Below are 14101 nucleotides of genomic sequence, written 5' to 3'. Positions count from 1 at the left end.
TATACAATTTTAAAAATAAGCATGGTGTCTCATTATCTTAATTGCTTGAGTCTTATGAGGCATTATTGTTAATGCTCACAAGTCTGTCATATTCTCCCAAAACCATTCCTTAGAAACAAGTCAACATCAAAAAACATAAGGTTCTTAGCTCTAATGATACCAAAAGAAACACAAAAATAATGAAAATATGTATGCTGTAGTGACCAATGGTCATGACCAAGGGTTTAAAATAGCAGAATATCAACAACAAAACTTATTCAATGACTAAGAATGATAAAATTATTTAACCCTTTAATTTGTGCCATTCTACAAAAGACGACAACCAGAATACCAAATTTTAAAAAATTCTACTTCGAAATACATGCTTAACAAAAATAATCCTTTCTTTCCTGTCATTACGGTTTATCAAACATTGAAATAATAGACTAAAACTGAAAAGTAAAAAGTTCAAAAAGTAAATGATATATTTTGGCACAAAAAAGTAACCAAAAAACCTTTTTTAATTTTTGTCTACATACTGAAGAGTGGAGTGGAAAAGTACAACATTGACATAAAAGGCTGATCTAGAAGCGAGGAAAAAATTCTTATCGGAAATGGTATCAGATAGAGTTATCTCAATAATTAATTATCTCTAAATGAGCAAATAAATGGTTTCATCAGTTGGAAAACAAATAAAATACAGATAACTTTAAAATTTTTATTCCAATGCAGTATACATTGTTTTCTCACTTAACATCACACCCCTAATTCAGTTTTCCGAAAATTTATTACATTTGAAATTTACAGAAATACTTTTTATAAACTTTGATCTGTGTTACATTACAATATATTCCAACTGCTTGTACAGACAGTAACTTAGTCAAACTAATCTGGCAAAGAACACACCCTAAACGGGCTGTCCCTTGAGCAGCTTCTTGTCAAACAGGAACTCGCCCAACGCGCCGTGCGACTCCATCATCTTGTCGAGGGTGGAGATTTTGCCGGCAAGGTCACGCTGGCCTTTGTACTGTTCCTCCAGGAAGTCTCCGGTCAGGTAGTCCACCAGCTGCAAGCAGGCATCAGTATGTCTTTCAACTACACAGGCACACCAGGCTGGCAGGGAAGCATTTACATAACACTTATCTTTCTATTATCATGTGGGAAAATGCAAATGTCTACCACTGATTTTATACTGCCCTATGGGAAAATAACTGAATATTTTGCTAAAGCCTTTTTAAAAATGTGGCTAGCAGTACAAACTGCATGCTTATTGCAAAATCACATCAAAGTTCAAATCTTCAAGCAACCAAGAATTTTTTTGTCTAATCCATTAAAAAAATTCTTAAAACGTTTTGTGATCTTTCCTATAATGCATGACTTTCTTGGGGACTTGAGTGACTAGAGGGACCCAACAGAGAAAGGGAGGCTACCCACAAAATAGTTGAGCTGAAAACATGGCCCTTGGACAACTGCCATTACACGACAACATTTACATTTCCCACGTGCACAAACCTAGTTTGCCCACTATAGCACTAAGGCATATATGTGCAAGTGAGGAAAACAGAACCTGAAAGGTTGCAAAGATGGTTACACTTAATTCAGATAAAGATAAACTGACAGTACACTGGAAAAGAGAGGATGCAAGAGCAGGAAATAAGTGAGAGAAAAGTGCAAACGAGACACGAGAGAAGGCTAGAGGGAGGGAAGGCAGGTTAAGGAATGCCACACAAACAGGGCATGGCAGCAGTTAGTCACAAGAGCATTTCAAAATACCCATTCAACTACAAACACAAGAGATCATCTTCCAATATCTCTTTTCTTTCAGCTATCTGTATTCAAACAACTTTTAATGGCACATCATTACCCATTCAAAACTCTGTTCCCTATTTTTTAATATGCTTAATTTTGTTAATAGCTGAAACTAACTCTTCTAGTCACTGTATAGGTGAGAAAAAAGCATGACAATTCACACTGGCTTCTGTTAGGCAAAAACAATTCTTGTAAATTAAAAATTAGTATATTTAAATAGTATAACTCTGCTAACCAAACTAATATTTTAAAACGGATTATAAACTCTCTCCACAAATAAAGCATAAACACAGAGTTGTACAAATGTGTTGAGAGGTAAAGGTATCGACTTTTACTGGCAGATCAGATGCACAATCGGCCTCAACTACACAGCAACTTGCAACAAACACATTGTCAGAATGCCACACAATAATACTTCTTTATGACCAAGATATTTTATCAGTGATTAATGTTGAAATGCAAATATAGCAAAACTCGTTTAATACCTCCCCTTTCCCTAGACATACTTTTTCCTGCATCATTACATTGTGAGATGTAGAATATGTTTCTTATCTTTCCGCATGATAAATGTATCACTATGTGAAGCAACAGAAACGTACAAAAACATACGCAGAACCAAAGATTTGAAAAGTCGGTTCCGGGTCGGGTATTTTAAAGGAACCGAACAGGAACAGAAAATAAATATTGGGGAACTGCACAGGCCTAGTTGCAACAAAATTGTCCTAAATATTTCAGGTTCCCTTAGCAAAAAATTAAGACTTTGCATTCATATTTGAAACTATTTCAACCTGCTATATCTACTTAGTGAATTAACAGAAAAGTTGTGCTGTTTAATGTAAAAATGTTTTTGATGTTTGTGTACTCTTCAATAGTAAATTTTTTGTTTTATTTAATCAAAGATAGTGAAAGAGTTTAGATAAAGCATGTGCTAAATAAAAAACTGAACCCAAACAAAATAGAATTAAAAAAAAAGTGTTTTTAGTATGGTGCAACAGCTGTCTATAATCCTGCTTTAAGGGTCCCGCCTACATGGGCATTTGCACACACGCACGCGCGCGCACTAACACACACTGTGTGCAGAGCTTCAGGTAATACAGCGCAATTTGAAAACTACTTAAGTATTCCTAGTGGGGTAGGTTTATGAGAAGTATTCAAGAATTCCCTGAGGGCTGATAAGTACCGTGTTTTATCGCATAATCGTTGCACATTTTATACTGAAATAAAGTTTGAAAAGTAGGGGTGCAACATTTATGTGGGGAAAACATTTTTTTGTTGGGTAAAGTTATTCATAAAAACAAAACCCATTCATGGAAAGTACGTTAATTTAAAAAGTATAAAAGAGCTCGCCAAACAATTTAAATTAATATGTCATGCAACAAAAACCTTTCTTCAACTTTAAATAGAAAAACAAAATCTGTGATCTGAACGCGAGCCTGAACAAACACGTAACTATTGTCGTAGTACACACATGCAAGAGTGCAGGCTAACAAATGTAGTTAACTCGGCACTTGACAGAGAGCGTGCGTTGCATGCAATCGGCGAGATATCGATATTCGACTGTGTGCGCTCTCTACACGGGAAGCAACATAACCAAACATGAATGATGCCAACTAGCGCTGGCTACATTTTTATATGCGGTATATCGCTGCGACGCAGACGAACAGATAAAGGTTATAACGTTTAAAAACGTCTTTAAAAGAAAATTTACACGTCAGACAACTTCGTATTTCCGTTAATTAAATAAGTAAGTGGTAATGTCCGAATAAATATTAGATTTCTACTTTAAAATACACAGTTTTATACGGAAAAAATACCCACACAAAGCCTTGGAATCTAATAACTGGACCAAAAACATCATGCAACATTTAAGTGAGAAGCTTTTTTATCCAAATTTTGACACCCTAAAATATAGTTACGAGAATTATGCGATAAAAGAGGATAGTTTGGTTTACGAATTAAGTTTTTAAACTGAATTTTTTGAAGAGTTAACACGTCTAAAAGGTGTACTTTAAGAGTAATTTTAAGGCACAAAATAACTGGTATAAAGATTCTTAAAAGCACTTAAGGGACTTACATTACAACAACTTTATCTTCATTTCTAAGCCATACAGTCACCGCTCAAATTTAATGATGCCCTATGCATGACCAGAAGACTGCTTGCCAGTTCAGTAGTATGCGCTTAGAGGCAATACCATGCTAGAAATACCAGCGAACGTGCCTATCATCCTGCCTCACTAATACAGATACACCCCTGACAAGGCGGGCTCCTTAAGCTCCCCCTAATACTGTATTTAAAATGAGATATTTGGAGGTTGTCACTCACGTGGTAGTCGTTGAAGGTCTCGCCCTGGGGAGTCTCGCACTCCATGATGATGGAACGGATCCTGTTGGTGACCTCGGTCTCAAGCTTGAGCGCATCCTTCAAGGCCGCCACACCACTCTCCCAGTGTTCCTTCAGCGGCATCTGTAAGCAACGCTCGTTTCTGCTGCATGCCGTCTACTGAGCTGCACCACCTTCCCCAGGCTTCAAGAAATCACACGTGAACCAGCTCAAATGCAGCGCACATCTGCTGATGGTTCTTTATTTTCTCCTTTATGTAAGTTGGTTCATTCCACAAGCTTTTTTTTTTTAAAACTGTGGAGCATGATGGACTCCACTCTTGCCAAAACACCAAGTCAAGAAGTTTCAGTCAAGAGCAGCGCATAGTCTTTAAATTGTCATTAATTTAGGACTTACAAAATGACTTTTATAATATAAGTAATGATAATTTTTCACTATGAGCGAATATTACACATACATACTTTGCTTTAAAGCACTGGTACCTAACTCATATTAGGCTTCTGCCAATTCTATTTTTCATAAGAAATCTAATTTCAAATCAAATATCACAATATTCACAAATAATGAGTATTTTTAAAATCAAATTTGAACATACCGTGAATTTTTTTCTTCATACTTAATAAAATTTGATTCTAAATACAGTAAAATAAAGGAAATCCTGGCAATACATTTTTAAACCAGTAACTTTTAAGTATGAAAGTTGTTTGATAATACACATAACATAGACTATTATTTAAATCACAATCACTGATCATTAGTTAAATATAAAAACCATGTGTGCATAATGTTTCAGAAAACACATCTAAATTTCTCAATATTTGTTTTTGTGAATGATTTGCACATGGTGCAGGTGACAAATAATTTAAGTAATATTAAATTTTAAACATTAAATTGACTATCAAACTATTCATGAATATTGAATATCATATTTATTTATAAATATTAAGGAATCGACAGATTGTTCGTGAGGTAAATACATCCCATGTCATTGTGCACATGTGTGTTCTGTAATATTACTATTGTTTTATGGGCTTTAAAACCATTTTCATTAGACCTAAATGTAAATTACATATTAAGAGTTTTGAAAGTGGGCTTGGTTTCCTCTTTTCATGTCAATAGAGTAATGTCTCAAACTGAGTTTTTAACTAACAGATGTTCTATAATATCTGAGTCGACCATTACCAGCAAAGACTGTTCAAACATTGAGTTGAGAACCTCAAAATAGGCCCAACTGTTGTCAAAAGTCTAAACAAAACTAACCTCTAAAGATGCCATTTTATTGTTGGGTAAAATCATGGCATGACGTGAACGAATGTACACTGACAAAGCTGGGAAAACATCACCCTAAAAAATGATACCACTAGGCCAACAGAAAACAAGACAATTTTCTTATCCTAAATGTGTTATTCGAGATTTTACTAATCCAAGATGGCCATCGTCTGCATTAATTTGGTAAACCAAGACACTACTTTTTTTTTAACATGATACTGTTCATAAAAAAAATATAGAAATCTACTTTAAAAATAATCTAGATACATTAGACATGATTTGTGTGCTGGAACTGAAATAGGCATGGGAGAGGCATGTGAGGCATGCTCAGTAGAGAAGGTATGCAGTATAATCTTGAGTATCAGACAGCAACTAGACTCTCGCAGATCTATTAGAGCAACATTCTTAAAGTATAAATGCAAGTGTGATGTTTCAATTACTTGTCAAACACTTATTATAACTTTCTTGTTGTAGGCTATAAAATTATACACAGAGATAGGTTCATCAAGATTACTTATTTAGGCCTGTAATTCTAACGATTACACAAGAAAACCAGTCATTAATTTCACTTTTTAACAGACAAATTATATACAACCACAGCTAATACAGAACATCTTAATTAAGGGTTTATTTGAATGAGAACTAACAAAATGTTGTCTAACTATTAATGGCATCATAATATATTCTTTTTATATTTTTCTTCAGAAAATACAGTGTTTCCCCCAAAAGTGATTCAACACAATTACTAATGACATAAAACAAATTAATATGACTCTCAGGCAGCTAAAGTATAAATTAAAAGATACAATATATATTTGCAAAAACAGTAATACCAGGTGAACTATTGGGTTGTCAGAATTCCTGTCCTAGGGAACACTCACCGGGTTCCTGATAAGCTTGGCCACGTCTGATGTAAGTTCGCCCCTCATCAGCAGGTACGCTATCACCTTCATGGCATGCTCACGCTCCTCATTGGCATGCTCAAAGAACATCTTAGCGAAGCCTGGCCGGTTGACCACATCACGCGAGAAGTGGGCGCCCTGCAACACCACATGTTCCCAATGACCACCGCTGCAATGCAAACGGCGTATCTGTTTACCTCGCTGTATGGAACCGCACATTGTTCCGCCAGTTTTGCCCTTCATGGGGAGTATACGCCGTCCCTCAAGGGTTTCGAAACTCTCACGTTAGAAAATATGTGAAGCGAACGCTTTAATAATCATGACCACCTCCACAATTCCTGATGGCACAGGGACATCCCAGACTCACGGGCCAGCAAGCAAGAGACCAGCAACTTAACTTTCCTATCCCGTAGCTAAAATTCCACATTTTCTTTGCTCAAGGTAAGATAACAGCTATGGTATAAATTGATCACATAACATACTCAAAAAATGACAAATACACTTGCAAACTAGATGTAGTAGGTAGTACTGAATTATCACATCAGTGAAATCATCACAAACTTGGTACTCTCTGCATGCGAACCTCTCTCTGTTTACCCCAATTGTTTCAACCCTCAATGTCTATAATGATCTCTATGTTCACTGCTTCAACTTGCGGTCTTGTAGGCTGACATTGGTCCAGCCATGGAGGGGTTCTGTCATAACTTAACTTAGAAATTCCCAAGATAGGAATTTCTATGTTATGCCTGTTCTAAGTTATCCGGTTCTAGCTTGTGATATTTCCAAGTTAAATTTTCTAATATATGACACTTCTAAGTAGTTTTTTGTTTCTAAAATACATATTTATAAGTAATAATTGTAACTTATTACAGTTCTAAGTTATGTGGATTTTTTTGAGGGTTCCAAGTTGCTGCGCATTTCTCCCAAGTCATGACAGTTTCCAAGTTACTGCACATTTTCAAGTTGTGCAGATCTCAGACATGGAAACTGCTGGAAGAAGCACAGAAAAAACTATATAACTAAGCTACTTCAGTAGGGGCTTCACTCCTCGATACCTGCTGGAACATAAAAGTCTAGGATTACCACTGGCCACACCCTTCGTATCCAACAGTAAAGATGAAAATGCTATGCAGCATACTTAACAGCAAGGTGGACTCAGGTCACTCACCATGGCCAGGTAGGTAACGGCAGCCCTCAGCTCAATCTCCACCTGGTCTCTCATCTTCTGGATGCAGGGCGGCACCATGGTGATCCAATCCTTGGGCACATTCACGTGTGGCCCCTTGCCTGCAACACATGCAACACACCCACTTTCACAGTTTTTGGCATAATCTTTATTCAAAAACCTTAAAGATGGTCATACTTTTGTATCTCAATAACTTGTCTACGAAACCCCCTGATGCATTTGAGTTCAACTTTGTTACTCACTTTCCAATTATAATTTTAATAATAATAATATGATAGGGGGGCATGTTTTATTTAAGTTTCGAAGGTGTACGCAGAATGATGAAAAATATTGCAAGTGCTTTTGGTGGTATCCAAGCACCAGACCCAACTACAGTCCTGAAGAGAGTTACACAGTAATGCAGAAGATAAATCAGTGCGAACACTAAGCTGGTGTCCAAGGCGGGATTGTCGGTCAAGGATGCAACACTCCTCAAAGTTTGCAGCAATGTGGGTTGGAAGGTTTGCTATCATATAAATGAAATATGTCCAGTATTCCAGCTAACTGCATGATTGAAGGGGTGGAAGAATCAACATGACAACGAACGTTCTATAGCCGACACATTTGACCAAACTACTCACTTCTCTGGCAACAGACTGATGTGGTCACCTGGGAATAAGCTACATACTTGCTTTACATAAGTGCACTAACTAGCAGTGTGCCTACTTTGATCTTTAACTTATCTAAATGATTAAATATCCAATTTCTTCCCCAGGGTTTTTCTGTTTATTTTAGTCCTCCGACACTGTAATTAAATTTTCTGTAAAGAATTTTAACCAAAACCACCCCCCCCCCCAACACACACAATCACTCATTATGTTGTGTGAACAATGGAGAAAGAATTAAACTCAAAAAAAAAATGTTGCAAAGTTACTCTAATATAAATCTCAAACACATCTACCTCTATCCAAGTTAAATATATGCATGTAAAATATAGCCGTACTTTGATGATTATGAAATCTAATTTAGTTACTTCTGCTTATTTCAGAGTTTTTCCAGTTCTCTCCAATGCGGTTAATATTTTCTCTGTATCATTAATCTAATTCTGGAATCACAATGCCCCGACGGGACCAACACGACAGGCCCGACAAGTTCAATAGCCAATGAAATACAAGCTCGCCGTGACGTCAGCCCGACAAAATACGCCTACTTTGTTTTTAGCGCATTCTATAATGCATTTTAATTTAAGTATTTAGCTTGGCATGATTTGCCGAAGGCCAAATTGAAAATCGTCGGGTTATTTTTGTCGTGGTATCGTGACCCTACACTAGGGTGACCAAATCATGAACTTGAAAAAACGGGACACATCCAAGGAGGGTTTGGGGGCGATACCCTCCAGCTAAAGGGGGGTCCGAGGGGCCTCCATCGAGACGTAATCATTCAAACATGCTGTTTTTTGCTAATTTGAGACCTATAAATCTTTTTCAATTTACCTATGAATATGTAATTTAATTTAAATTGTGAAGCATATTATAAATAAAAACAACAATTTTGCAGTGAATACTTATTTATTATAAGTATTATGACATACTTCAAAACATAATTAAACAAGATAACTAAAATTGTTAGTCCAAGTTATGTTAAAAATCTTTAGGATTTCAGTTGGGGATATTTTTCTTTCATCCCAGCCAATTTTAAAACCTCTTTCTTTTCCAATATAAAGTTGTAAAAACTATAACAGCTCATTTTTAAATTGTAGAGTACCTGCAAGATTGCAGAAAGGGTATCCACTCCCATCTTGTTCCTTTCATCCGTACATTGAATGTTCATAAGCGAAAAGATTCTTTCTGTAAGGGAAGACGGCCCGAGGAGAGGCGCGACAAAAGTGTATTATCAACCCAACGTAAATACGGGACATTTAGGCGTCCCGGGAGACTTTCGGGACCCCGTGTACGATCGTTAAAAAACGGGACAATCCCGTTTTTACGGGACGTTTGGTCACCCTACCCTACGCTTTTAAATCTGTCGTGCTGAGATGCTGCACGACAGTTTGTCGGGCCTGTCGTGTCGGACCCGTCGGGGCATTGTGATTTCTGCTTTACATGACAAGGCACAGTTAGCATAATCATTTCCACAAAAACTATGAAAGTCAATACTAGACTAATATTCCAATAAATGTAAAGTTGATTATAGCTATCATACTTAGAGTTAGCAAAATATACACAACTGGTTAATGTTATTACATATTTTAGAAATTAAATGAACACACTACTATAAAAAACAATTTAGCAACCAAGTAATATTTAATATCAATATAATCATTTTAATTTACAGTTTGCCGTTGTTTTTAGGATTTTCCATGCTTGCAGAAACCCTGAATTAAAAAGTAAACATTTCCTGGCCAATAAAAAAAAACTCGTTTTCCAATTACACACTAACAGAATCAATGTGTACGTCCAGACACATGAGCCTCCACGGAAGAACTGAATGAAGTTTCTTCGATGATCTGCAAATGCATTTTACAGTGTGGAAGAACATAGATATTGAAGTTCACAGTCATTGTAATACTGAAAGAAACCCGAACTAGTCCCAGGGCCGTTGTGAGATTGTCGTCAGTACACAATGTTGCCAGTCCACCGGGACGGGACGAGCCAGCTGCAGGACTCGAGATGCCCGGCCAACCAGCGGAGCGCAAACATGATAGCCGAACGCAAACAGGGCAAAGTCAGCTCCAAGATGTGTCATCATGCCGGCCGATACAGACCCGTCTCTAGTGCACGCTACATTATGTACAACACCCAACTTCATGCTGCGAAAACTAGCACAGACATACATGACAATTCTATCACTAAAACTAAACAAAAAAAAAATACTTTCGGTCACTTTACAGGTTGCTAATCTGTAACAAATGAATTTGTGCTGATTTAAACGTTTTGGAAGTCTACTTCTGGAAATTACCTGCCCTCAGCAACCAAAACTAGAAATGAAAAAAGTCCTTAAAAATTAAATGAAAAACAATTAGCTTTCATAATCTATGTACCTAACTCTTACAGTTGGCTGATTTATACCACAATGGTTTAACCCAATTGAATTTTATAAAAACACCAAAGTTTTTAAAATAATGTATTTTTAATTTTTTAAATAAAAAATCCAATTCCTCTATAATAACGACAAAAGTTTAGTTTAGAAAAATGATATACTAATCAAGGTCTAACTACAATAGTCAATTCCTATTCTGTGGGAAATCCCTGACTACTGTATATCCCCATTTTGTGGGAAATCCCATCCTTTAAGAAAATACCCATTATGTGGTTAAGTCCCAGTCAGATGTGCAGATTTGCTGGCCTTCAGTTCTTTGATGTAATAACTTTTCTGGTTTAACATGAGTGGCAGAACCGGGATGTTTCAAGGCTTTCATCTGAAGAAGTTAAGGAGTCAAGTAAAGGTATGAGTGACAAATGTAAAACATGTGGCACTAAGTTTCAAGTACAGTAGGGAAAACCACATATCTAAATGTAAAAGTTCAGATATGCAAGTTGAAGATGAAACAGGTAAGATCCATAAAGTGTAAAATTGTCTCATGATTTAAACAGACAAAATGCCTGTGTTAATTTGTTTCACATCTTGATAAATACGAAAATAAGTCATCGAGGAAATACAGTAAACTCTATTATCCGGGCCCGGATTATCCGATTTTCGGGTCAACCGCGCTTAAATTTAGTTTAGTTATTATTATATTCTGAAGCCGTAAAAAAAAAGCATCGCTCGGGCGTACTTTCACTTGGCCCTTCTATAGTTTAACCCACCCTGTTACCGCGTCAGAAAGCTGTTTGGTCCTACCCTTCTTATCTCCCACCCTCTCAGCTGTCACATTTGTCACACTTTAAACACGATGGGGCTGCACTGACTGCTGCTTCATATCGCCAGTCTCCATCTTGTTTCACGTGCCGCTACTTTCCGCCCGCCAACCTCACAGCGCCGCGAGTGACGTGTCTGGCATTCGGCTGGACGAGCCACCCTGTACTGTGAGTGAGTGAGTGAGTGAGTGAGAGAGTGAGTGTGTGTGAGTGTGCGGAAAAGGGAGGGGGGGGGGGGGGGGGGGGAACTAGCCAGAGTTTGTGTGTGCTAGGTTCGCGTAAACTAGTGTTAAGTGAACTTTCCCTCTCTGGCCGTTGTAAATGACCGTGAAAATAGCAATGTACGTGAAGGCAATCTTGACGTGTTTATCACACGACAGGCTTCAATTACACATCTTTTTCTTGTACCTTTTGTTTTCCATGTTTGTAACTTAACGTCTCATGGAGAACACAGAATCCACGGATCCACAAGATGCGCACGTATTACTACATCCATTTTTTATGTAAAACTTTCCTTTGTTAGGTCAGTGAAAAGGCAGCCCTCAGAGAATGTGTGCATAGAATTCTACTATTGAATAACTTGTCGCCGAGAGGTAGAAAAATTAAATACGAGGAAGGAGGGGAGAGTAGTGTGTGACTGCCGCCCCTCCAGCAGACGGAGAAAGACCGCATTACAACACAGTGCCTTATTTTTTACGTTCCAATAAGCAGACACACCACACACAAAATCTTCACTTGTACTCAAATTCTACAAGGCATATATGTAGTACCTACAACCCAAATTCGAGTGGGCACTAAACTTGAAACGATTTTTTTATATTTTAACTATTCAGCATCGGTAGGTCCCAATAAACACGGATAATACGCAGTTTACTGTACTTTTAAGTTTTCATTCTTAATTTTAAACAAGTCACATATGAATAATATTTTATGATTTTGAAGTAATTTTTAATATTTAATAATGCTGTTCAATTAATTCTAAGGAAACTGTCATGGTGTATCAAAACTACTTTGATCGGTAACTGAGTTAATGATTTTTCTGTTAGCACTTAAGGTATCGTGTGAGCAGCCGTAGCCACGGAGGTGGTCCGTGGGGGCCAGACCCCTCCCTTCCAGGATTTTAACAAAAATTAACAATTATTTTGGAATGATTATTGTAATCCTTAGTGGGCAACAATCCCCAGTATAGTCAAACATGTATCATAAGTACACAGAAGCGGCAGGAACTGTGTCAACAAACAGACTATATTTAATGCTAGTTTGCACATGTGTTACTGTAAGCATGTCTTTATAATAAACTTTAAATGTGAGTTTAATGAATTTAATTACATTAATGTAAGTGTATTATGACTGGTTTTAATTAAATCGAAAAAACTTAATAAATTATTTAAAACAATTAAAATCCAAAACATAAAATGATAAGTTTTCTTTTCTCAAGCAAATTCATCACTATTTGTAAATGTTGAAGTCACAAAAGTCTACTATTCCCTGAGATTTTATCTAACAATCAATTTTCTTAAAATTCAATAATAAAGATAACGTAAACATTAAATGATTACGGATATAGTGAGAAAATCCTGGCTACGGCCGTGGCGTGGCTGTTAATTAAATTCTCTCTCTTATGCTATACAAACTATCTATTTTTTATTTTTATTTATTTATTTATTTGGTTGCCTCCTGTTTTCTCCAGTACATACTAGAAGGGAGTTGTCAATATTCAAAATACAAACAAAAAATTAAAACATATAGACAAACACAAATCTTAAATACAAAACATAACCACACTTCTGGATACTACAATCTTTGTCTTGGCAATGGGCGTAACAGAGATAGCAGAAAGGCATTGTATGGGATGATGAGACACGAATGAAACTGGGGTGAGGGGCAGAGGTGGCACCCTGCCAAGGAATACTGACACCACGACATGACACTAACAGGGGTATTCCCGCATCGCACTCGTGACCAGCTCGCTGATGTCACTACAGATAACGACCGTGGATTTCCCCGTAGTGTTGCACCATCACTGCAAGCACACTTCAACTGGAAGTGGTAATATAAGATTGGGTCGTTGCTAACATCATGCTTAATAAGTTCTGTCTTACGAAACTTCATACTCTCGGGAAATTAGGAAAGTACTATCAACTAGGCAGGTAATATTTTCCCCGTTTTAGAACAGAATACTTGGGTACCTTATTTTAATGTTTCTGAATATACCAAAATCAATCCTGTAAATGCCTCATAGATATGCATCACATAATAAAGTTCCCAATAGTTAGCATGGTTCCTATCTTCTTGTGCAATGAAAAATTAAAGAGTTTTTAAGGATTCACCAATTCATTGCCTTCACTACTATAGAGAGGTAGAAAACTAGTAGGCCTATTTCTAATATCACAAAGTCCTTTGAGAAAATAATGTTAAATAGCAAATCCACAAAATTTTATTTCCTTGCTTAATTCAAACTTTTTTCAGATAAGCCCCTGTTGTCCAGAATTATCTCTGAAACTCATACCTAACCCAAGTAGCCTATAGTGTATCTGAAATTTACAGCCCTAACAATTTGATTATTAATTACATTTACTCTACAAGTTCAAAAACACACAGTGAAGAACACCTTTTTAGTTTAAAGATGAAATAAAAACAGCAAAGAACTTTATTTGTGCATGAGAAAAGTGTTGTTTGTTGATAAATTCACAAACAAAAGAACATTAAAATACCCACATTTATCCATTACTTACACAAAAACAGTCTCAAGAAATATAGTCAATCCACTATGAAGATG

At 36.7% G+C, this 14101-nt stretch overlaps 1 protein-coding gene across 1 annotated transcript in view; it reads right to left on the bottom strand.

Annotated features, from left to right (window-relative positions):
• Positions 1-683: 683 nt before the first annotated feature.
• LOC134527513 (ferritin heavy chain) overlaps positions 684-14101 on the bottom strand; it is a 20610-nt gene continuing 7192 nt past the window's right edge. The window contains exons 2-5 of the mRNA XM_063360243.1: positions 7469-7587; positions 6280-6438; positions 4112-4252; positions 684-1045 (exon numbers count right to left, since the gene is read on the bottom strand). Coding sequence (XP_063216313.1) covers positions 887-1045; positions 4112-4252; positions 6280-6438; positions 7469-7587 — 578 coding nt within the window. The 3' untranslated portion in view covers positions 684-886. The remainder of the gene's footprint in view (positions 1046-4111; positions 4253-6279; positions 6439-7468; positions 7588-14101) is intronic.

Source organism: Bacillus rossius, chromosome 1, assembly GCF_032445375.1.
Source record: "Bacillus rossius redtenbacheri isolate Brsri chromosome 1, Brsri_v3, whole genome shotgun sequence".
NCBI classification, from domain to species: Eukaryota; Metazoa; Arthropoda; class Insecta; order Phasmatodea; family Bacillidae; genus Bacillus; species Bacillus rossius.
The sequence above is the reverse complement of the archived record's forward strand: the minus strand, read 5'-3'. Positions and strand labels throughout refer to the sequence as shown.